This window comes from Rana temporaria, chromosome 11, assembly GCF_905171775.1.
Source record: "Rana temporaria chromosome 11, aRanTem1.1, whole genome shotgun sequence".
NCBI classification, from domain to species: domain Eukaryota; kingdom Metazoa; phylum Chordata; class Amphibia; order Anura; family Ranidae; genus Rana; species Rana temporaria.
The window spans coordinates 114,503,994-114,530,544 of record NC_053499.1 but is presented as its reverse complement, the minus strand read 5'-3'; the positions used below and the strand labels follow the sequence as shown (position 1 = coordinate 114,530,544).

Sequence of the window (26,551 nt, the reverse complement as noted above, 5' to 3'; positions counted from 1 at the left end):
ACAACCCCTTTAAGGCAAAAAACATGAACCTTTAGAGCTGGTTCACACACATGCGGCACGATTTTGGGGGCGACTCGGCAAGGCGATCTCAAGGCGACTTGAGAGGCAACTTGCAAAATGACTTCTGTATTGAAGTCGATGCAAATCGCCCCCAAAGTAGTACAGGAACCTTTTTCTAAGTTGCGTCGCTCCTATTAGAATGGTTCCATTGACTACTGTGGACCGCCACTTGTCAGGTGGCTGAGTCGCCTGACAGGTCGCCCCTGTGTGAACCGGCTCTTAGTGCCCCTTTAAAAGACTGTTAAAATGAGTCTGTCTATAGTGGGAGAAGGAGAAAAAAAAGGGTAGTGGAAAAATAAATACCCAATACTAATTACAATTATGCTTATGAGTCTGGGCGCAAGCGTGGAGGGCTGAACGCTGGCCGATGAGCCACAGGAGCTAAGGTGGGATAACCCCCAAAGCACAACGATGGAAACCAGTAGGAGACAACAGTCTATGGGAATGAACCCCATGAATATTCAAACATAGCCATCTATAAAAAGGGGGGTAAAATAGAGAATCAACTTGAAAGTGAAGATATGCAATGAAATAGCGAATAATAGCTAAAAATGCTACTACCATATAGTTAAAGTGGTTGTTAATCCACTACAGTATAACCATACAATCCCCTCTAAGGTGTCCCAGTGTCTGTTATATAAAAAAAGATGTTAATATCTACCTTATATCAGACTGTCTCCCAGTGCTCACGTGACTCTTCAGCTCTCTCCTCTCCCTGGCTTAAAGCTATGGCGGGAGGGGCCGAGAACTCCCACTGACGTCAGCCGAGGAGCAGAGGAGAGCTGAGCGGTCGTGTGAGAGCTGGGAGACGCTCTGAAATAAGGTAGATATCAACATCTTTTTTATATAACAGACACAGACACATAATGTTATTTTACAGAGGGGATTGTATGATCAGGGCTGATCCACCCTATAGGCTCACTATGCAAGCCGCTTAGGGCCCCGCAAAGCTGCAGGGGGCCCCCTAAATTACTAGAGGCCCCGCATGGTGAGAAGTCATTTTCGGCCCCTCACCCCGCTTCTTAACTCGCTGGCTGCATGGGAGAAGAGGTAAGAAGTCAGCACCCCCGGCTTCTCACTTTAATGTAAGATGTCAGTTCCGATAGCAGAACACCCCCTCCCCCCGCTTCTCAACTGTAATATTTAATGTGACATGTCACTGTCGGCAGTGCCCCCCCCCCCCACTTCTCAACTTAAATGTGACATGTCATTTTCGGCAGCCCCCCCCCCCCCCCCCCGCTTCTCAACTTTAATGTCATTTTGCTTAGGGCCCCAGGGAGGTCAGGATCAGCACTGTGTATGGTTATACTGTAGTTAGAGAGCAGGACTGCGGATGACGGAGGCATGTAAACTGACCACGGTGTCAGGGCTCAGCAGCCATAATAAACCATGGTCAGTTTACAGGGGGGAGGGCAGAACCAGGCTGTTTTTTTTAGGTTATACAAGGGGCCAAATTACACAGCACAAGCACTGCGTTGTATAACATCCTTTAAAGCAGGAGTTCACCCATAAAACAATTTTTTCAAACAAGCCCCTTAGATTCCTGCTCGTTTTGTCTAGGGGAATCGGCTATTTGTTTTAAAATATGAGCTGTACTTACCGTTTTCGAGATGCATCTTCTCCGTCGCTTCCGGGTATGGGTCTTCGGGAGCGGGCGTTCCTTCTTGATTGACAGTCTTCCGAGAGGCTTCCGACGGTCGCATCCATCGCGTCACTCGTAGCCGAAAGAAGCCGAACGTCGGTGCGGCTCTATACTGCGCCTGCACACCGACGTTCGGCTTCTTTCGGAAAATCGTGGCGCGATGGATGCGACCGTCGGAAGCTTCTCGGAAGACTGTCAATCAAAATAGGAACGCCCAGTCCCGCAGCCCATACCCGGAAGCGGCGGAGAAGATGCATCTCGTAAACGGTAAGTACAGCTCATATTTTAAAACAACTAGCCGATTCCCCTAGACAAAATGAGCATCCATCTAAGGGGAAAAAGTGTTATGTACGGGTGAACCCCCGCTTTAAGGAAACAGGATCCTTTTTTTTTTTAGGGTAACAAACACTTTACAATTCCCCAGAATACCGCACATCACTAGTTGTTACTTTAGCACCACTTCACACTGTCACATTGCATGTGATTCGCACAGTGCAAATCAAATGCGATTCTGTGCGGAACGATTTGCGCCATTCATTTGATAGACCATTAATTTTAGTGGATAAGGAAATAATCACTATCATCTACAGAGCAGATATTGGAAACGGCTGCTGTTTCCAATAGAGGGAGGATTTCTAACCAATGTCTGTCCTTCTAGACATACATAGGTGGATTCAGAGAGAGTTAGGCCGGCGTATCAGTAGATACGCCGACCTAACTCGGAATCTGCACCGTCCTAAGTTTAAGTGTATTCTCAAACAGAGATACACTTAAACCTAGCTAAGATACGACAGCCTGCGCCGTCGTATCTTAGGGTGCAATATTTAGGCTGGCCGCTAGGTGGCGCTTCCATTGAGTTGGGCGTAGAATATGTAAATGACTAGATACGCCTATTCACGAACGTACGTGCGCCCGTCGCAGTAAAGATACGCCGTTTTCGTAAGAGATATGCCGCCTAAAGATAATTTTAAAATGTTACGTCGTTTGCCTAAGTCGTCCGTGAATAGGGCTGGACGTAATTTACGTCCACGTCAAAACCAATACGTCCTTGCGGCGTACTTTGCCGCAATGCACACTGGGATATGTACACGGACGGCGCATGCGCCGTTCGTAAAAAAACGTCAATCACGTCGGGTCACAGTTAATATGCATAAAACACGCCCCCCACATCCTCATTTGAATTAGGCGCGCTTACGCCTGCCTATTCACGCTACGCCGCCCTAACTTAGGAGGCAAGTACTTTGTGAATACAGTACTTGCCTCTCTGACTTACGGCGGTGCATTGCCATGAAATGAGATTTGCCATGGAATGAGATGGTCCGCCTCCATCTCATCCTATTGGCTCACTCATGTCACGTGACAAAACATCAGTCACAGCTACGCTATCATAGGGAGAGGATCTCCTCTCCCTGTGATAGCCCGATAGCACTGTCAGCAGCGTGCCTCCCGCCAGCGCTAAGTACACCCCGCGCCCGCAGCTCTACTCCCCGATTAAGTACACCCCGCAGCTCTACTCCCCGTCCCCCACAGCTCTACTCCCCGTCCCCCGTTAAGGCTCAGGGAACGGGGCGAGTCTACGCTATTAGAGTCTACGCTATTAGACCACCAGCTCTGCCATCATTCTGGGGCGAGTCTACGCTATTAGCGTAGACCTAGCGTTGGCTACGTTATGCTACTAACGTAGCCAACGCTAGGTCTACGCTAATAGCGTAGACTCGCCCCGTTCCCTGAGCCTTAACGGGGGACGGGGAGTAGAGCTGCGGGCGCGGGGTGCAGGGGACGGGGAGTAGAGCTGCGGGCGCGGGGTGTACTTAGCGCTGGCTTAGCGCTCATTCCATGGCAAATCTCATTTCATGGCAATGCACCGGCGTAGTGTAAATATGCCGCAAAGATGCGCGCCCCTACCTGAATCCAGCTAACAGATAATACATTTCCTAGAAATCAGAAGCAGAACCCAGGTCAAGGTTGGCAGCTGCATCATCTTCTAACATTGGCTGTCAGTGTTATTTACTCATATCGCATTAATCATAACTTTAAAATGGCTGCGAGGATAACAATTCAACCTGCAGGGAACGTGTTAACTAACTAGGACAAAACAAACTTTTTTTCCGGTTTCGATGACATGTGTTAATTTGTATCCTGTCCCTAAAGTACTCTCCAGCCGCTCACAAGTTGCTTTGAGCAGAGACAGGAGAAAAAGTTACAACGTAGTCAGCGATTGGATAAGAAGCTTGTAGGCTGCCAAGCAGGGAGAATGCGCATGCGTATTGGTTAGGGCGTTCCACTGCTGATGTCATTTGGGTATTTCCGCAGCGCTGTAAGGGATTGTCTATCAATGTTTGTAAGGGGGCGTGGGCACAAGCAAGGAAGGAAGAGTGGATTTGGGTGAACTAAACAGCGAACGGGAAGGCTTGCTAGAAAACATACAGGGAGAAAACTTGTGCGCTGTACGGGGCTCTGTACGGTCTAGTCAGGGGGAGTGACTGACACCGGGAGCTAAAATGGAAGGTAAGAGCGGCTGGGGAAGTCCAAGTGTGGGAAGGCTGGGGACGGGCCCTGGAAGGCTGGGAAGTTGTGGAGTCCTGGGGTTGTTCATGGTGTATATACAGAGCAATACAGACACTGACAGGGCTGACACCTCACCACAGGCGGCACAAGGCTCCTCATCCTGGGAGCAAGTCTCCTAGTCATGGCAGGCCTGAGGAGGAGCATGTACACCTAATATTCAGTAGGTCCCTCGTTTGCTGCCAAAACAGCCCTGACATCAAGGTGTGGACATCACTAGACCTCTGAAAGCAGTAGTAAATTCCATTCCCCTTTTTAATTTTATGTACAGGTAAGTCTTTGTTTAGGAGATATTTACTTTGGTAGCAGCCGGGGATGGCAACGGCGGAGGCACGCTGCATTCTCAATGGATGGCATGCTGCTCACTGAGAGAGCTGTGCGCCAGCCGTGACTCTCTCTCCGGCATGCGCGTAAATGATGTCATCATGGCTCGGCCATTCAAACGGCTCAAGCCTGGGAACCGGAAGGAATTTTGTTTTCTCATTCACTGGTGAGTTGGCACTGATATGTAGAATTGATGGGCACTGACAGGCGCCGCTGATGGACAGCACTGATGATGAGGTACTGACGGGTGTTACTGATGGGCACTGACTGACAGCTGATGGGCACTAATTGGCGTTGTCAACTCTCATGGGGGCTGTCTGATAATCCAATGTGCTGATTAGCAGCGCAGACCCCCTCTGACAGGGAGAACCCATTGGCTCTCCCTGTCAGTGTGAACTGAGGAAAGCCATTTACCGGCACTTCTGGTTTACGCTGTGATTGGTCACAGCTGATCATGTGGTAAGGAGGCTCCTTGCCACAATCGGAGATTCAGTGTGTCAGAAAGACACGGCACCACCGATTTAGAAAGACACGGCACCACCGATTGCCACGCTGCGCACCCCCATGTTAATTTTTCTGGACGTCATGACACCCAGTCAGGATAACTGAACCACCGCTCAGACATTCTGCTATAGGCTAGCTGGGAAGTGGTTAAGTAGGGCACTTTTAACCCCAAAGAAGGGGTTAAAAATTCCTGTGTTGAATATGAAAAAGTCATCTGGTGATGACTGTTTAGTTGAAACGCGTCGGTGGACCCATTCACACACATCGCTCTTGCACTTTGTGATATGCCTACAATGTTTTTCCAAATATGAGTGTTCATTTTTTAACCACTAGGCTCGGCTGCGCGAAATCACGTAGGTATACGTAATTTCGCATTCCAGCCATTGGGGGGGGGGGGCGTGCGCCCACCCCCTGCTCGCCCATAGTGCCGACGCGCGTGCCCAATGCCTGCCGGGCACCCGCGATCGCTCGTTACAGAGTGAGAATCGGGAGCGTGTGTGTGTGTAAACACACAGCTCCCGGTCCTGTCAGGGGGAGAAATGACTGTTTGTTCATAAAATGTACAGTGATCTGTCATTTCCCCTAGTCAGTCCCACCCCCCTTCAGTTAGAACACACCCAGGGAACATAATTAACCCCTTCCCCGCCCCCTAGTGTTAACCCCTTCTCTGCCAGTGGCATTTTTACAGTAATTGATGCATTTTGAATATGTGAATATAAACATAAAACATATTATTAAAAAAAAATATATATATATATATCTTATCAGAGGCATGCTCTAAAACAGCCACAAATTATATGGAAATAAAATTATAAATAAGTGATGAAAGATTGGTTTAAATACAAAAGTGCACGTGAAAAGTGCTATATATGAAAAAAGTTCATGTGCAACTGTGATCTCGTAACAAAGTGCTGGATGTTGCATAATAGAAAGTGCTTCGTGCCAAGTACAGCGCTGTTAAAGTGTTCCACACAGTGACCCCCTTCTGCTGTGCTCTTATGTGGCCCGCACTCACCACATCCTCCACCCCCTCTTGCGGTGAAAAACCCTTTACAGTGTATGCCCTGTGCGGCACTCTGGCAGTTTCTCATCCCGCTGTGTTGCTGTTGAGTTTTTCCAATATTAGCTCATATGCAAAAAAGAGAGGAAACCCAATAGTGTGATACCATTTAAAAATGTTTGCCTTTATTACTAAAACTAGGTACTCACAATTTAGGCAGATTAAACAAGCGATGTGAAAAGACAATTTTGCTCGACCGGTTTCGTCATCCAACGTCATCAGGCGCTCCAGATGACGTCGGATGACGAAACCGGTCAAGCAAACAGGCGGCTGTCAATACACACAGGTAGAGAAGCTGCCGCTCCAGGTAAGCACACTGGGATAATCACTGTCCGCTCAGGAACCAATGGGTGCCGGCAATGCGCAGGATGTGCAAAGGAAGAATATGGACAGCCGCACTCCAAATTCTTAAAAAGACGTGCCCTTTATTGGGTGAAGGAAAAATGCACTACAAGTACCAGCATGCAGTGGGAAAAACAGCTGACGCGTTTTGCATTGGATATCAATGCTTAATCATAGCTACCAAGCTGTCAATACACACTTTCCGAAAATTGTCTTTTCACATCACTTGTTTTATGTGCCTAAATTGTGAGTACCTAGTTTTAGTAATAAAGGCAAACGTTTTTAAATGGTATCATACTATTGGGATTCCTCTCTTTTTTGCATATGAGCTAATATTGGAAAAACTCAACAGCAACACAAGGGGACGAGAAACTGCCAGAGTGCCGCACAGGGCATACACTGTAAAGGGTTTTTCACCCCAAGAGGGGGTGGAGGATGTGGTGAGTGCGGGCCACATAAGAGCACAGCAGAAGGGGGGTCACTGTGTGGAACACGTTAACAGCGCTGTACTTGGCACAAAGCACTTTCCATTATGCAACATCCAGCACTTTAAGAGATCACAGTTGCACATGGACTTTTCACGTGCACTTTTGTATTTAAACTAATCGTTCATCACTTATTTATATTTATAATTTTATTTCCATATCATTAATGGTTATTTTAAAGTACGCCTCTGATAAAAACAAAAAAAAATATAAAAAATATTAATTAATAAGATATTTCTTTATATGTTTATATTCACATATTAAGAATTTGTTAGGTTGGCGCCAACTCTACTACCTTTTTAATACATCCATACATTATCCCACCTAGGTGGGATAAACACGTAGAGGCAGCTACCTGAAAACATTCCTTTTCACCTACATTTCATATTTGAACCGTATATATAGGTCTATCTGACTCTGTTTCTATATATATATTTCGCTGTACATATATTTTGGTTCTGTTGCGCGGATTCATTCAACAACCTTCAATGCATTTTTATAGCACTGATCGCTATAAAAATGTCAATGGTCCCAAAAATGCGTCCAAAGTGTCCGCCATAAGGTCGCAGTACCGTTAAAAATCGCTGATCACCGCCATAAATATAAAAAAAATGCCATAAAACTATCCCCTATTATGTAAACGCTATAACTTGTGTGCAAACCAATCAATAAACGCTTATTGCGATTTTTATTTTTTTACGAAAAATATGTAGAATAATACGTATCGGCCTAAACTGAGGAAAAAAGTTTTGGCCGATATATATTTTTGGGGAATATTTATTAGAGCAAAAACTATTAATTTTTTTTTCAAAATTGTCGCTTTATTTTTTTATAGCGCAAAAAATAAAAACCGCAGAGGTGATTAAATACCACCAAAAGAAAGCTCTATTTGTGGGAAAAAAGGACGCCAATTTTGTTTGGGAGCCACGTCGCACAACCGCGCAATTGTCAGTTAAAGCGACGCAGTGCCGAATCGCAAAAAGTCGCCCAGTCATTGACCAGCAAAATGGTCCGGGGCTGAAGTGGTTAATAAATACTACCTTGTACGGTCTCACACTATGTGAGGTTTTTTCCGATTGCGTGTGTTATGTGGTTGCTGTATCTCTGGCTCCAACAAGACTACCATGTGTTTACACTTCCTGGTGTTTATTGGAATTTGCGGTGCCGATTTGATATGTGGATTCAGGACCAGCTGGATACATCTTGCTGACTGATTATATAAGCCTGTTTTGACTTTGGTGGTATACACTGAATAAAAATAACTAATATAGACTTAGTGAGTGATATAACAAAAACTAATTATATTAACAAAAAACACCTGCCTATTCAATAATGTGAACCAAAAACCCCATCCCTCTGCAGTGTATTAACCACTTGCCGCCCGCCCTATTACAAAATGACGACGGCAAAGTGGTTTCAATATCCTGACCAGACGGCATATGGCGCCTTCAGCATATTGAGCCGCTGCGTGTCCCTGGGGGCGCGCATCGCGGCGATCGTTGTTGCGGGGTGTCAGTCTGACACCCCGCAACACCGATCTAGGTAAAGAGTCTCTGACAGAGATTCTTTACCACGCAATCACGGCTGATCACATTACAGTACATTAGTGCCACCTATCGGTGCCCATCCATGACGCCTATCAGTGCCGCATATTAGTGCCCATCATCAGTGCCTATCCATGCCACCTCATCGGTGCCCATCAGTGCCAGTCAGTGCAGTACCATGAGTGAAAGAGAAAACTTTCTTATTTACAATGTTTTGTAACTGAAGCAAAAAAAACGTTTTTTCTTTCAACATTTTCGGTCATTTTTTTAGCAGAAAATAAAAATCAAAAAGGTGATCAAATACCACCAATAATACAAACCAATATACTTAATGACAATGCAACATATACTCATTAATCAATGATGAGAATATAAATGCAAAATAAACGTGAATTTACTGCTAGAAATTCCAAGAAAATTAGCAAATTCAAATCCAATGTGACCCAACATGAATATACCATCAAACCCCCTCATCACTTGTTATTCAAAATATGTCACCTATGTATTGGAGTGCCCTTGTTCCCTTCAATATGTGGGACAAACAACACGAGGACTAAGGGTTAGAATTAATGAGCACGTGGCCAATATTATTAAGGGTTTCCCTAACCACAGCATGTCCAGGCATTTTGCTTAATGCCATGACAAGGATCCCAGTAAACTGACCTTTTATGGGATTGATAGGGCCATTAGCCATTGGAGGGGCACTGACCTTGCAAGGGCAGTCTCTCAGAATGAGACTCGGTGGCTGTACCGATTGAGAACCATGCAGCCACAGGGCCTCAATATAGAAATGGATTTAAATTTGTTTTTTAACTAATGAGTAAATATTGTTACTCCTTTTTCTTTTAGGGAGTATTTGGGATTTTATGTGACTTAATAAAATATCATTTATATGTATATCCATATGTGTAATTATGTGACCAATTTTAATATTATTGTTCATATTTTAAATAATGCAGGTCATTATATACTTTTTAATATTTGTAACATTGATGGTTATGTATACAGTGTTAAGTTGTTACCTTTTTATATTTAATCATATATATGATCCTGGTTTATCCAGGGTCTTGTGGGTTGAGGCACACTAAGCTGGCATTCAAACACGGTTTAGCCGCTGGAACCGGGACAGAGGCTGTTAATAATATCCTCCCCTTAGCTAAATTGATTGACACATTTAAAGCGGGAGTTCACTCAAAAAACAATTTTTTCAAACAATCCCATTAGATGGATGCTCATTTTGTCTAGGGGAATCGGCTAGTTGTTTTAAAATATGAGCTGTACTTACCCGTTTTTCGAGATGCATCTTCTCCGTCGCTTCCGGGATATGGGTCTTCGGGAGCGGGCGTTCCTATTTGATTGACAGTCTTCCGAGAGGCTTCCGACGGTCGCATCCATCGCGTCACTAGTAGCCGAAAGAAGCCGAACGTCGGTGTGGCTCTATACTGCGCCTGCGCACCGACGTTCGGCTTCTTTCGATAAATCGTGACGCGATGGATGCGACCGTCGGAAGCCTCTCGGAAGACTGTCAATCAAAATAGGAACGCCCAGTCCCGCAGCCCATACCCGGAAGCGGTGGAGAAGATGCATCTCGTAAACGGTAAGTACAGATCATATTTTAAAACAACTAGCTGATTCCCCTAGACAAAATGAGCATGAAGCTAAGGGAAAAAAGTGTTATGTACGGGTGAACCCCCACTTTAAGCCCATTCAGTGCGTGACCAGGTACCCTTCCTGAAGACGTGGCAACGAAACGTACGTCGAGGCGGTACTTGGTCACGCACGCACCAACGCAACGTCCAGTCCCGCTGGATTACGGTGTGAGAGAGGTGGAACACACGCCAGCACACTCGGCATTGGGACGTCCATCCGCTTATTACATGCCATACAGCCTCAGTGCCGGGTTCAGGGCACCATTGCAAGTAAGGAGCCATTTGGCTGTTTTTATGTATACACATTTTTAATAAAACGAAATTACACTATTGCGGCATATTTTTTCATCTTTGCATATCCGTATTGGAGTCCTTTGGAAATAAGGGTATTGAGGTGCACTGATCCATCTAGCAGGTGTATCCTGCATAAGCGCATTTGACCTCTTTTTTGATTAAAAAGGGTCAACATCATCTGGTAAGCTGCCATCCATATTTTGAGCACTTTGGGTGTGATACCACGGTCGGTGAAGGTGGACCTCTACATTCTGCATTTGGATTTGCACATATCGGATGAATTGATTGAAATTTGACGGACTTTATTTTGCATGAAGCACTGTATTTACCTGATTTTCTTTGCACAGTAGTCAATTGCATTCATGTTTATTTTGCATTTATATTCTCATCATTGATTAATGAGTATATGTTGCATTGTCATTCAGTATATTGGTTTGTATAATTGGGCCATTCTACATCACATTAATACACTGCAGAGGGGTAGTGTTTTTGGTTCACATTATTGAATAGGCAGTTGGTGTTTTTTGTTAATTAAAGGGTCACTAAAGGAATTTTTTTTTTTAGCTAAATAGCTTTCTTTACCTTACTGCAGTACTGGTTTCATGTCCTCATTGTTCGTTTTTGCTTTGAAGTAGCTGTAATTCTGCTGTGATCTCCACACTTCCTGGTTGCCTGTTTCCTTATAACCATCGTACTGGGAGCTTTCTCACGGTGGTCTAAGCTGTCATTACTGTGTGTCTAAAACTCCTCAGAACCAATCAGATTCATTTTAAAAACAAAACACTGCCCTGGATTTGTTTGTTTTTGTTCTGTGAGTCTTCCCGACTCACCTCTCACCCGGAACTTCATGTATGTACATTTAAAACCAAAGTGAAACTAGAGGCACATTATATGATAGATTAAATTCAATTTGTAATCATTTTTAAAAGGAATCAGTTAACTTTTATGTCTCTATACCCAATAAACAGTCATTTCAGCAAAAAATGTTTTTTCCTTTAGTGACCCTTTAATATAATTAGTTTTTGTTATATTACTCACTAAGTCTATATTGGTTATTTTTATTCAGTCTTTCTAGCGCCCCCACATTTCACTTTTAGTCAGTCACTGACTATTTTTGGGTAGCAGCTTTTATTATTATTTTATAATATATATATTTGTTGCGAGATATCCTTTCTATTATCATTTTGGTGGTATACACCTTACCAGGTCAACACCATCTGGTAAGCCTCCCCCTTTCATCGGTGGTGGTGTCTCTATCCTTTCACAGAGAGGGTCACATCCATGTGGGACTCTTCATTTCAACCTTGCAGTTTTTTCTACACTTTTGGACTGTTATTTGTGTGGTCACAATAGAGGACTGCTTCGTCCGGATTTATTTTTTCTCACGGATCACACTGAGTCACTTGGTGTTAGGGGTGCAACGGATCACATTCGTTCTGTGATCCGAACGGGTCACCCCCTTCGGATCGGAACACACTGTGATCCGCGGATTGCCACGGCTTCCGGAGCTAGGCCGAAGCCGCGGCCTTTCCTAATGTTATGGCCGCTGCTTCGGCCTACCTCCGGAGCCGCGACCATAACGCTAGGAAAGGCCGCGGCTTTGGCCTAGCTCCGGAGCCACCGCCGTAACATTAGGAAAGGCCGCGGCTTCCTCCTAGCTCCGGAGCCGTGGCCATCTTGGTACCCCCGGCGGCGGCCCTCCTTTGTTTACACCCACAGAGGAGGAGCCCGCACTCGTGGGACACACCGCTCGGGGAGTGTCTGTCGGTACTAGCTGGGGGGGGGTCACTGTCCTGAGAGAAGGGGGGGGGGTCACTGTCCTGAGAGAAGGGGGGGGGGTCACTGTCCTGAGAGAAGGGGGGGGGGGTCACTGTCCTGAGAGAAGGGGGGGGGGTCACTGTCCTGAGAGAAGGGGGGGTCACTGTCCTGAGAGAAGGGGGGGGGTGTCTGCACCAAGGGGGTACTATAGTTGGTGGGGGGGGGGGGGGGACATGTGGATATTACAGTGGGAGAGATTTTTTTTTTTTTTTTTTTTGCCGATCCGAAAAATGATCCGATCCGAGGAATGATCCGAACCGTGAATTTTTTGATCCGTTGCACCCCTACTTGGTGTCACTGGAATTAAGATTTCATACCCGGGTGTAAAAGCACCCATTGCAATGATTTTTTTTTCTCCAAAGCTTTCTGTTAGTGGTATTTTATGACCTCCTGCATGTTTTATTTTTTGCGCTATAAAATCTTTTTTTGCTATAATAAATATCCCTAAATTTAAAAATAAAATAAAATCATCAGTTTTGACCAATATATATTCTTCTACATCTATTTTTGGTAAACAAAAATGCAATAAGCGTATATTGATTGGTTTGTGCAAAAGTTACAGCGTCTACAAACTATGGGAAAGATTTATGGCATTTTTATTATTTTACTAGTAATGGCGGTCATCCGTGATTTTTAGCGGAACTGCGACGGACAGAACAAAATATTACAGCACACACATGCAGTAAATGACATTTAACTCCTGCAAGGCTATTCAAAACGCCTGAACATTTTCAAAAAATATGGGGATTTGGTCACACCATATTGCTTAAGCCTACTTACTGCGTCAGATTGACACGCCGCAATGCGTGTGCGTGCGACAACTGTTATCCTGCTGGAAATCATATGATGCCTAGTCAGGTTAACGGAACCACCGCCCAGCTGTCATTCTGCTATAGGCCGGATGGGAAGTGGTTAAATCATAATTTTTAAAGAGAAGCTATCATCTGTCCCACAGTGGTTCCTCCTCTGACCTGCTGTTGACATAACTGACAGTCCCATTCACTTTAATGGGATGGCTGGTGATGAGGTAATCGCACAACAAGGTGAGGGATGTGGCAAAAGCAGGTGATGGGATGCCCTCTAACAAGCGCTGCCATGATGAATCTAAAATGACAGGTGCTCTTAAAGCGGTGGTTCACCCTGCTGAACAACATTTCAGCATAAAATCCGGCATTGTAGCGCGAGCTACACTATGCCGGTCTTACATTTTTTAACCCCGTACTCACTGTTTAATCGTACATAGACGATTCCGTCTGCCGCGGGGAATGGGCGTTCCTAGCAAGAGGGAGGGTGATTGACGGCCGACTCTGGCACGTCACGCTCCCCGAAGACAGCCGGAGTAGGTCTCGGCTCTTCACGGCGCCTGCGCACAGGCTATGCGCAGGCGCCGTGAAGAGCCAAGCCTATTTCGGCTATTTCCGGAGAAGCGTGACGCGCCAGAGCCGGCCGTCAATCACTTTCCGTCTGGATTGGAACGCCCATTCCCCGTGGGCAGACGGAATCGTCTAGGTCGGATTAAACAGTGAGTACGGGGATAAAAAATGTAAGACCGGCATACTGTAGCTCGCGCTACGATGCCGAATTTTATGATAGAATAAAATTTTTTTTTTTTTTATTCTAGGGTGAACCCCCGCTTTAAATGTAAGGACTCATTCTTGCTGGTAGTTACATTTACTGCGGCAGGGCAGCCCAGCTGCATGAAATAATGTACCTTCACTTTGTTTCCACCTCGGGCGTGCGTCGCCGGCGACCCACTCCCACTGTGATTGGACACAGGTGGAGCAAAACAGCATGGCCGCCAGGGCCCACTGATCGTTCGCTGGAAGTGCAGAACTGCGTAAAAAACAAGGCTGACCGTCTTATCTGTCAGAGAGGAACATCTAATCAGGAACACTGATCTCTGTCTTCCTCCAGTATTTACAAACAAAATTAAGGTTTCTTGTTTAGAAGCTGTACCCACTTAAGGACCGCCTCCTGCAGATATATGTCGGCAGAATGGCACGGCTGGGCTCAAGCACGTACCTGTAAGTTCTCTAAGTGCCCAGCCATGGGTCACGGGCGCGCGCCTGCGACCCGGTCTGAAGCTCTGCGGCCGCGGGACCCGATCGCCGCTGGAGTCCCGCGATCGGTCCCCGGAGCAGAACGGGGAGAGCTGTGTGTAAACGGCTTCCCTGTTCTTCACAATGGCAGCTTCATTGATCGTGTGTTCCCTAATATAGGGAAACACGATCAATGATGTCACACGTCCAGCCCCGCCCCCCTACAGTTAGAAAAGCATATGAGGTCACACATAACCCCTACAGCGCCCCCCTAGTGGTTAACTCCCAAACTGCAATTGTAATTTTCACAGTAAACAATGCATTTTTTGCTGTGAAAATGACAATGGTCCCAAAAATGTGTCAAAATTGTCTGATCGCCATAATGTCGCAGTCATAAAAAAAATCGCTAATCGCCGCCATTAGTAGTAAAAAGTTTATAAAAAATGCAATAAAACTATCTACTATTTTGTAAACGCTATAAATTTTTGCGCAAACAAATCGATAAATGCTTATTGTGTTTTTATTTTTTTACCAAAAATAGGTAGAAGAATACGTATCGGCCTAAACTGAGGAAGAAAATTTTTTTTTTTTTTTTTTTGCGGCCTTCTGCAGGCCTATGCTTTCTTTCTGTGATCCAGCGCCATCTTGTGGTGGCCGTTGGTATGACAAGACAACCAGCAATTCAAATGCTTCCCCTGTCTGTTTTCACTGCCATCTCCTTCCCTCTAATTAGAACCCCCAAACATTATATATAATATATATTATTCTAACACCCTAGAGAATAAAATGGCGTTCGTTGCAATACTTTCTGTCACACTGTATTTGCGCAGCGGTTTTACAAGGGCACTTTTTTTGGAAAAAATATACTTTATTTTTAATTAAAAAAATAAGACACCAGTAAAGTTAGCCCAATTTTATTTTTTATATTGTGAAAGACAATGTTAAGCCGAGTAAATTGATACCCAACATTTAGTGGTGCAACGGATCACAGTTGATCCGTGATCCGAACGGGTCACCCCTTTCGGATCGGCACACACCTTTCCCAATGTTATGGCCGCGGCTCCATAGCTAGGCCGAAGCCGCAGTCTTTCCTAATGTTAAGGCTGCGGCTTCGGCCTAGCTTCGGAGCCGTGGCCATAACATTAAAAAAGGCAGCGGCTTCGGCCTAGCTCCGGAGCCGCGGCCATCTTGGTACACACAGTGGCGGCCCTCCTCTGTTTACACTCACAGAGGAGGAGGAGCCCACACTCGTGGGACACACCGCTACACACACCGGGAGTCCTACTACTGGGGGGGTGTGTCTGCACTGAGAGGGGGGGTGTGTCTGCACTGAGAGGGGGGGTGTGTCTGCACTGAGAGGGGGGGTGTGTCTGCACTGAGGGGGGGGGTGTGTCTGCACTGAGAGGGGGGGTGTGTCTGCACTGAGAGGGGGGGTGTGTCTGCACTGAGAGGGGGGGTGTGTCTGCACTGAGAGGGGGGGTGTGTCTGCACTGAGAGGGGGGGGTGTGTCTGCACTGAGATGGGGGGGGTGTGTCTGCACTGAGATGGGGGGGGGGGTGTCTGTACTGAGATGGGGGGGGGGGTCTGCACTGAGATGGAGAGGGGGGGGCGTCTGCACTGTGATGGAGAGGGGGGGGCGTCTGCACTGTGATGGAGAGGGGGGGGCGTCTGCACTGTGATGGAGGGGGGGGGGGGGGGTCTGCACTGAGATGGGGGGGGGGGTCTGCACTGAGATGGGGGGGGGGGGTCTGCACTGAGATGGGGGGGGGGGGTCTGCACTGAGATGGGGGGGGGGTCTGCACTGAGATGGGGGGGGGGGCTGCACTGAGAGGGGGGGGGGGGTCTGTCTGCACTGAGATGGGGGGGGTGGGTCTGTCTGCACTGAGATGGGGGGGGGTCTGTCTGCACCGACAAGGGGGGGGTCTGTCTGCACCGACAAGGGGGGGTGGGGGTCTGTCTGCACCGACAAGGGGGGTGGGGGTCTGTCTGCACCGAGAAGGGGGTGGAGAAGTGGATATTACAGTGGGGGGGGGGATGTGGATATTGCAGCGGGGGGGCATTTTCCTGATCCGAGGAACAATCCGAACCGTGAGTTTTTTGATTTGTTGCACCCCTACCCAACATGTCACGCTTCAAAATGACATCCGCTTGTGGAATGGCGTCAAACTTTTACCCTTTAAAAATCTCCATAGGCGATTTTTAAAAAATTACAGGTTGCATGTTTTGAGCTACAGAGGTGGTCTAGGGCTAGAATTATTGCTCTCGCTCTACCAGTCGCGGCGATACCTCACATGTGTGGTTTGAACACCGCTTTCATATGCGGGCGCTACTCACGTATGCGTTTTGCTTCTGCGCGTGAGTTCGGCGGGACGGGATGCATTCCTGGCTTCAAACTTTTTTTTTTTTTTTTTTTTTTTTTTTTTTTTTTTTTTTTTTTGCTGGCTCCTAGATTCCAAGCAAATTAGTCAAGCCCTGGCTGAAGCCATTTATTATCAATCAACTGTGTTTACTCTTTTTAAATCATAATGACAACAGAAACTACCCAAATGCCCCTGATCAAAAGGTTACACACCCTGGTGAGATTCTGGGAGAAGACGGCAGGGATCAGTGGTATCGCGCAGCGTGACTCGTGTATGCTCAGTAGTGAACTGAGGAGGCTATTCAGCGTTGTATATTTTAGTAAAGAGGCGGTTCCACGCTGAGGAAGCTTGCAGGATAGCGTGCGTTCCACCTCTCGGATCCGAAGAGCCAGCGGGACCGGAAGTGCGTTGATTTTGCGTGACGGAGCCGCCTGGTCACGCAAAATCAACGCACTTCCGCTGATTAGCCTCAGTGGCGGGGAAAGGCACCAACAAAAGTAAGGGGCCACTTGGCGCTGTCTGATTTTTTACATTTTATTAAAAACGTTATTACCCTATGGCGTTTTTTTCTGGTTTTACTTCATGTGTATGGAGTCTGGTGGAATCAAGTGATCAAATAGCCGCGCATGGAATCCATGGCTTATGCCATATGCTGTTATTGACCTCTTTTTAATTAAATAGGTCAACATCTTGTGGTAAGGTGCCATCCTTGAGCACACTTTTGGTGATTGTTTCGCTTGGTGGAGGTGGAACCTTATGTTAGAGGATTGGAATTATTCTTCGAGCACAAGTTTATTATTAACAGCACTTTATTAATGGACTTTTTTGCACCATAATTCGGGATTTTCCTAGTTAACATGACGGAAAATCTGAGTTATATGATGACAGGAGGCGAGTATCTTGCATTAAACTTTCTTTTTAATGCTCATAGCAGAAAACCATAAAACACTTATTTCTTTAATACAGAGAAAAAAAAAATCTTCATAGGACTACAATACCCAGCAGCCCTTGGGGCCCCTCCCCCCCTGACATAGTCTCTATATAAGGGGCTGTCTGGGTCTCCTCCTCCTCTTTCTTTATGCGATCCTGGGTAGTCACGGAACATCACGTAAGTCTATCCTTGTGGATCTCGTTCAGTTGGTATCGAGGAAGCTCCATCGACTTTGGAAAACAGGGCCAACCGGGCCGTAGTAACGAACATCACCTGGGTGATGGCTATGCGATCTGAACTGTGTTCAACTGGAACAAAAAACAGAAAACCGTCATACGTGAACTTCGGAGTGTTTTCTTAACGTCCGCATAGGCGTAGACTCCACCCATCAATAGCCTGAAAGAGAAAACATATTATGATAGGGTGGGAAGATACTCGCCTCCTGTCATCATATAACTCAGATTTTCCGTCATGTTAACTAGGAAAATCCCGAATTATATATCAGACAGGAGGCTTCATATCTTGCATGTTTAAAGCTAATCACCATAATACAATACATGCAATATATCTAAAGTATTGAGGAAGAGACATGGTTAGCAGGTCTGAAATAATACTGTCTAAACGTCGTTTCCGATGACCAGTCCGCCGCTAGTAGGAGGTCTGAGAGGGAACCCCCCGAAGTGACTACTTTGGTAGCCATGGCACCCCTGGTGGAGTGAGCTCCGAAAAGCGAGGTGTCGATTCCGGCCATATCCATGGCCGATCTCACCCACCTGGCCAGTGAAGCCGGGGAAACTGGGAGGTGTGGTTTCACATATGAAACCAGCAGTTGATTCAGGTTTGGTGACCTTAGGTTCGCAGTCCGAGATTCATATTGCTGCAAACACCGAACCACGCAGATGTGTGGGTGGTCAGGAAAAAAGGGGTAGAACACCGTATGGATCCCTGTTTTCGTACGGCGAACCACAGAGAACCGTACACCCTCCGGCGAGAATTGACGCCGGGAGATGTCCAATGCTCTAACATCTGAGACCCGTTTTATGGATATAAGGCATAAAAGGGTAGAAAGCTTGAAAGAAAGGTTCTTCAGTGAGAGGGTATCATTGTCCCCCCAAGATGTGAAGAGCCGCAACACCTGGGAGACATCCCATGTGGATTGATATCTAGGTCGGGGGGGGCGGTTATATTTTACCCCCCGTAGAAGTCTGCAGATCAGCGGATGTTTACCCACCGGTGAAGCTTCCACCGGGCAGTGGTAGGCCGAGATGGCAGATCTGTAAACATTTAATGAGCTATAAGACTTGCCCGCCTCATACGCGTCTGCTAAATAATTCACTATATCTGGTACAGGTGCATGAACGGCATCAATTTGCCGTTGATCACACCAACGCACCCACAGGGTCCAGGCCGATCTGTACGCCGACCTAGTCCCTGGGGCCCAGGCCAAGGCGAGGAGGTCTCTAGCTGATTGTGAAAACGTGTTATCAGGAGTTCCGAACCTGAGATCAACCACGCTAAAAGGGTAAGGTTGCCGTCTCTCAACAGAGGATGACAGCCTAGGGCTGCGTTCGATAGGAGATGAGGTGTGAACGGGAGTAATCGGGGAAAGTCGATCGACATCCCTAGAAGGAGAGGAAACCACGGTTGTGTCGGCCACCAGGGTGTGATCAATACAATCGTCGCCACCTGGGTCGCTACCTGAAGGAGCGTCCTGGTGAGCATGTTGAACGGGGGAAACGCATAGTGCGTCCCCCGCGTCCAAAGTTGTCGGAACGCATCGACTGCCAATGCCTCTGGGTCCGGTCTCCAGCTGTAAAAGCGGGGTAGTTGCCGGTTGAGGCGAGAGGCAAAGAGGTCCGTATGCAGAGGACCCCACAGAGACTGCAGTGTCAGGAATACCGCACGATCCAGCGTCCAGTCGCTGGAATCCGTAAGGTAGCGTGAGTTCCAGTCTGCAACGGTGTTGGAAATCCCGGGCAGGTATTCTGCCATAGGGGTGGTATTGATGGAGAGGCAGAACTGCCAAAAGTCGGATGCAATATCCGCCAGGATTTTGGATTTTGTGCCTCCTAAGCGATTGACGTATTGCACTGCTGCAATATTGTCCATGCGTAAGAGTACGCATTTGTTGGAAGTATGAGGGAGAAAACTTTTGACCGCGAAGTATGCTGCCAAAAGTTCCAAGGCATTGATGTGGAGGCGTGTTTCCTCCCCGGACCATTTCCCTCCGGTGGTGATCTGGCCGCACCGGGCACCCCAGCCCTGGCGACTCGCGTCTGATTCTATGATCACCTCCGGGTAGGAGTTGAAAATAGTCCTGCCGTTCCACTCGATGGCGTGGCGAAGCCACCATTGTAATTCCTCTATGGCATCCGGGCTTAACGGGACTTCGTCCGCGTATCGTAGCCCTTGTTGTAAGTGGAGAGCTTTTAGTCTTTGTAAAGCGCGATAATGTAAAGGTGCCGGGAAAATGGCCTGGATAGAGGCCGATAGGAGGCCTACTATGCGAGCCAGCAAACGCAGGGAGACCCGACCTTTGCGTAACGTGGCCCTGATTTCTTTGCGAATCAGAGCCAGTTTCGCTTCGGTAACAGGAGAAGAGCTTGTTTGGTGTCCACCAGAAACCCCAGGAATTCCATCTCTTGAGAGGGTTCCAGGACTGATTTCTTGAAGTTGATGAGGAAACCGAGTTCCTCCAACAGGGACACCGCCCATTGGCTGTGTCGATAGGCTAGCGTTCTGGATCGAGCCATGATCAGCATGTCGTCCAGGTATATTATTAGGCGCACACCTCTGCTCCTCAGAGCGGCTATTACCGGTTTGAGGAGTTTGGTGAAACACCATGGGGCTGATGACAAGCCGAATGGGAGGCAGGTGAACTGCCACATCCGGTCCCGCCACTGAAATTTTAGGAATGACTGAGATTCGCTGTGCATAGGAACCGTAAGGTACGCGTCTTTCAAATCTATTTTTATCAACCAGTCTCCTGGCCACAGGAGGTCGCGTAACAGGTGGATACCTTCCATCTTGAAATGGCGGTATGCCACATGCTGGTTGAGATCTCTCAGATTTATGACGGGGCGATGGCCGCCGTCTTTCTTCTTCACCAGGAAGATGTTGCTGATGAAACCGGGGGAGAGGGGGTCTACCTCCTGAACCGCTCCCTTGGACAGGAGCTCTCTGAGTTCCTTGTCGATCAGTTCTATGTTTTGGGCCGAAAAATGGATAGGATGGGGTATTACGTTTAAGGTCGGGAGAGACAAGAACTCTATCCGATAACCCGTTACCGTTGAGAGGATCCAAGTATCCGTCGAAATTTTGGACCAGGCGTGGGAAAAATACATCAGTCTGCCCCCCACCTGTGTGTGTGGAATGAAAGATGGAATTAAACTCACCGGTCGGTGGCCTAGACCTTGGAAATCCACGTCCTCCGCGTCCCCTCCAGGGGCGTCCCCGTGGGGGGAAAAAGGGTGCGGGTTGAGCCATCGGCAAGGTGTACGGCTGTGGAGCAGGAGTGTACTGCTGATTGGGTGGTCTTGAGTAGGGCCTGTACGGAGCAGTGCGGCCGGTAGATCGCCCTCTGCTTCTACCGGCCTTCCCAAAAACCCGGCCGGGTTGGGATTTTCTCAATGATGATTGTGCCTTGTCCAGGCTCGAAAAGAGGCTCACAAATTTATTTATATTTTTAATGAGGTCATCTCCGAAGAGAAGACCCCCTGCAGAAGGTCCCGGTTCATTCTCTGCCAGATGGCTGAGTTGAGGGTCCAACTTCATCAGGATGGAGCGGCGGCGCTCCACCGAGCAAGTTGTATTAGCGGTGCCCAGCAGACATATAGCGCGCTGGGCCCAGCCCCTGAGTTGTGTTAAATCTACAGGTTGGGCTGATGAGGCCGCCTGTTCCGCCAAATTTAGAATTTTTGTGAGGGGACCAAGGATATCTAGTATACGGTCCTGGATAATTTTAAAGGACCTTTCAATCCCTTTCTTTGCATATTTCCCGGATCTTGTCAAATATTTGAGCAATACCGGATCTATCTCGGGGGTGATAGCCACTTTGTTTGCCACATGTGGTCTGGGGCATTCTGACCGCAGCTTGTTGCGGTTCACCCTATCCAAGGACCGTCTGGTCCATAGTTCCAAATACTGCGCCACGTGGGGGAGTGGAGCCCAATCCCCCGAACGCGGGTGAGAAATCTCGTCCGGGTTGAATAATGCTTGCCCTTGAGAGTCTACAATGGCATTTTGTGACATCTCAGCATTGGCGTCATGGTGGATCGCCGTAAGCCCCGCATCCTCCTCGTCGTCTATGAGTGAGTCAGAGGATTCGGCTCCGTCAGACACTTCAGACTCGTCATCGGATGTGTCATATGAGTCTGGTTTAATCCGCCTGGCGGATCTATGCCCTTTGCTTATCTCCTTGGGGCCCAAGGGTCGGATGTGGTCTGAGGTGTGCGGGGTGTGGCAGGTCGGATTGGATCCTGCTTGGGGCACATTGTAAACTTCCCCTGCCGGGGAGTCGAATTGCACTGACAAGTGCTTGAGTTTTTGGGCCACTTTACCTTTAGTCGGGGGGTACCCCGAAGTGGATGGGACTGAGGTTGATCCTGTCGTATTGGCCGACAAAGCAGCTTGAATGGATTTGGCAATTAGTTCCTGTATCAGGTTCGTGGATAATAGATGCGATGCATCCATTTCCACTACCTCATTGCCCAGGCCCGAGCCATTGCCATCTGTAGCCATTATATAAAATATATATTAATTCTATGTACTAGCAGGAATTTATTTGTCAGGGATAAATCACTGACAAGCAATCTCTTTAGTGACGGTTAATATGACAAAAGTTTAGGGCCTGCAGACTGCAGCAGTAAGGTCACTGCAGCAGTAAGGGTCGATTGCTGCCCTGTCCGGGTGATAGGATCCCCCGATCTGCCCTGGTACCTGACCGTGGTTGAGGTCTTGGGTCCGAGTATTTGCGGCAGTAGAGGGAGAAAACTTTGGGCAGCTAGTCCGCAGCGCGCTCCTGCTCCTTCCGACCGTTGCTCTGAGGTGGAAGGAATTGCAGGAATCGCGCCTCGCTCTTACGGCCGTAATCTCGCGAGATTACGGCCGTTCGCTCTGATAGGACGCCAAATGCAAGGAGGCGTGCCGAGGAGCAGCGTCTCTCGGCCGCGCCCCTCCACAAACCAAAGCCCGCGAATTGCGGCGAGGGGGTGAGGGAGGGAAGTTATGAGGAGAAGGGGGGAAAATGGCGCCTGACAGGGAACAGAAGGGACAATGAGAGAGTCTACTTGATAAAAGAACTGGACTACCGGCGCCAGCGCGGTAGTCCAGCCAGAGGTATTTACATAAAACAATACTAGCAATACTGTATAGGGAATCAATTACACAATAATAAAAGATAATGTCAGAATATAAAAACGATGTACTTATCTTATGCCATGAGCAGAAAGAAAGAGGAGGAGGAGACCCAGACAGCCCCTTATATAGAGACTATGTCAGGGGGGGAGGGGCCCCAAGGGCTGCTGGGTATTGTAGTCCTATGAAGATTTTTTTTTTCTCTGTATTAAAGAAATAAGTGTTTTATGGTTTTCTGCTATGAGCATTAAAAAGAAAGTTTAATGCAAGATATGAAGCCTCCTGTCTGATATATAACTATTGTCAACAGCACTTTATCAATGGACTTCTTTTGCACAATATTTATTCTGACTTTACACCTTACGTCCTAAGTTGGGGGTTATTCACTGTTTTGCTAATGTTGGACATTTTCACTATTATTATTATTATTATTATTATTATTTATATTTCATATTTATGATTTATTTAGTTATTCACTATCTGCAGCGCCCCCTGTCTTTCACCTAATACACGGTATTAACCACTTCCCTACCGGGCCTATTCTGGCACTTCTCTCCTTCATGTAAAAATTACTCAGAACCCCCAAACATTATATATATAATTTTTTTTTTTTAGCAAACACCCTAGGGAATAAATTGGCGGTCGTTTATCTTATCGTATAACTTTTTATCTCGCACGGTATTTGTGCAAAATTTTTTAAAACGCCTTTATTTTTGTGGGGAAAAAAATGGTTTCATGAATTAAAGGGGGGGTTCACCCTAATGTACAACATAATCTCAAACACCCAGAATCAGGCCGTTTTTGCACAAATCGTTTTTAAAAAAATTTAAAAACGAATCCATACCTTTGTGCTGACTATGTCAGCTGCCACTTCCTGGTTGGGATCCCGCGGGAGTGGGCGTGTCCCTTCGTCACCGCATTGTTTCCTGGGATTACTCTGCAGGGTCTCGTGACACTGCAGAGGATGAGAATCTTTTGGCTGCAGCATGGCAAATCTCGTGTGAGTTTGTGTTTCAGCAGCACAACGGGGCGGGTCATTATGACGCCGGCCGTTGCGATGGCAACTGAGCAGTGTTGACGGCGCGGCTCGCCGTCAACACTGCACATGCGCGGGATAGAGCGGTGAATGCTGGGACTACAGCATTCACCGCATCCCAGAAGAAAGTCCTGTGGGGCTTCACACTGCCAGGACATAAGATGGAAACGTCCATCTATAATTTATCTAAAATATCTTTTTATGGCAATTCGTTATGCAGGCGCATACACCAGCAGGACGGGTGAGTAGACTATTGCATCTAGTAAAATCGGGTGAAAGACTTGTAAAAAAAAAAAAAAACGTAATTTGGGGGAACCACCGCTTTAAAAAATAACAAAACGGTAAAGTTAGAGAGATATTTTTATTTATATATATATATATATATATATATATATATATATGTATGTATGTATGTATGTATGTATGTATGTATGTGTGTGTATGTATGTATGTATGTATGTGTGTGTATGTATGTGTGTGTATGTATGTGTGTGTGTGTGTGTGTGTATATATGTATATATATATATATATATATATATATATATATATATATATATATATATATATATATATATATATATATATATATATATATATATATATATATATATATATATATATATATATATATATGTAGTGTGTGAAAGATGTTACGCTGAGTAAATAGATGCCAAACATGTCACACTTTAAAATTAAAATTCTTGCACACGCTCTAACGCACGCGACGATACCTCACATGTGTGGTTTGAGCGGGACTTGCGTTTGTGTTCGCTTGTGTTAGCTACCGGGGACAGGGGCGTTTTTAAATTTAAAATGTTTTTTTTTTTTATATATATTTATTTCTTTTTTACTCCTTCTTCTTTTTTTTTTTTTTTTTTTTTTTTTTATCACTTTTATTCCTATTACAAGGAATGTAAACATCTCTTGTAATAGGAATCTATTGTGACAGGTCCTCTTTATGGAGAGATGCGGGGTCATCATATATCCGCCATCGGCTGCCCCAATTTCTAAATATCGGCATCGGCCAGAGAAAAACCCATATTGGTTGACCTCAACCTACGAGTGTAATTTTTTTCATTGATCGGTGCATTTTTACAGCATTGATCAATGCAATAATGTCACTGGTCCCCAAAAAGTGTCATTTGGGGTTAGATTGGCCTGTCGCTATCCTGCAAAAAAACGCAGATCGCTGCCATTACTAGTAAAAACAATACAAATGAGACACTTAATATATTGAATATTGTGTTTTGTTTTTTGAAATTGTAGAATATATATATCATTTATTGCAGGGCTCGACAAATCCAGGGCGCCAGGTCGCAATGGCGACTAGAATTTTTTTTTTGTGAGATGGCGCCATCTGGTGGTGAGCCGTTGGTATTACAAGTTATTACCACCAGATGTGTAAGCTGGCGCCATCTGGTGGTGTCCGTCGGTATTACAAGATAAGCATTACAAGTTAAACAGCAATTCTAATGTCATTTTTCACTATTTTCACTGCCATCTTCTTCCCTCTAATTAGAACCCCCAAACATTATATATATTTTTTATCCTAACACCCTAGAGAATAAAATGGCGATCGTTGCAATACTTTCTGTCACGCCATATTTGCGCAGCGGTCTTACAAGCGCACTTTTTTGGGGAACAATTACACTTTTTTAAATTAAAAAATAAGACCACAGTAAAGTTATCCCCATTTTTTTTAATATTATGAAAGATAATGTTACGCCGAGTAAATTCATACCCAACATGTCACGCTTCACAATTGCGTCCGCTCGTGGAATGCTGACAAACTTTTACCCTTTAAAATCTTCATAGGCGACGTTTAAAAAAATGTACATGTTGCATGTTTTGAGTTACAGAGGAGGTCTAGGGCTATAATTATTGCTCTCGCTCTACTAATCGCGGTGATACCTCACATGTGTGGTTTGAACGCCGTTTACATTTGCTCACGTATGTGTTCGTTTCTCCGCGCAAGCTCGTCGGGACGGGGCGCCTTTTCTGGCTCCTAACTTTTTTAGCTGGCTCCTAGATTCCAAGCAAATTTGTCAACCCCTGATTTATTGTGAGGGTGGGACTCACAAGCACTGTAGAGCACTGTCGGACAGCTCAGAGGTCCTGGTTGAGGTACAAATGGTCACAGAAATGGTTAAAGAAATTGGTATGGAAAAATGTGCGTTGGACAATTGCTATTGGAGTATTGGACAACAGGGCGATGTGACACGGCGGGACTGTCCCACAGGGAGTAACTGCTTGCCTGTAGGTGGTCCCGCCATAGACACTGTCCTAGCAGACAAGAGGTCCCAATGACAATGTTGAGTTGAATAACCCCATGTGGAACATTGCTAGTGAGGTTAAACAGAAGGATGTGGTGTTGATCTCGGATGGTTTGGTTACCAAGGGTGGCCACATAGGGTGAACCTGAGAGACAAATGTTGGTTAGTGTTACGTCAGGTAGTGAAGAGCGGTCAGTCCCTGACATATTTCATGGAAGTGGGTCCCCAACAGTCCCAGGAGAGTAGGTCTGTGGGAGGAAAAAGGGTCCT

General features: G+C 46.3%; 1 protein-coding gene across 2 annotated transcripts in view; it reads left to right on the top strand.

The window, feature by feature from the left end:
* The first annotated feature begins 4,005 nt into the window (after window positions 1-4,005).
* Window positions 4,006-26,551, top strand: part of RELA (RELA proto-oncogene, NF-kB subunit) — a 106,859-nt gene continuing 84,313 nt past the window's right edge. Inside the window, exon 1 of one of the 2 annotated variants that reach the window (XM_040328868.1) lies at window positions 4,006-4,210. In XM_040328868.1, coding sequence (XP_040184802.1) covers window positions 4,204-4,210 — 7 coding nt within the window. In that variant the 5' untranslated portion in view covers window positions 4,006-4,203. The remainder of the gene's footprint in view (window positions 4,211-26,551) is intronic. The other variant, XM_040328867.1, reaches the window with a different exon arrangement.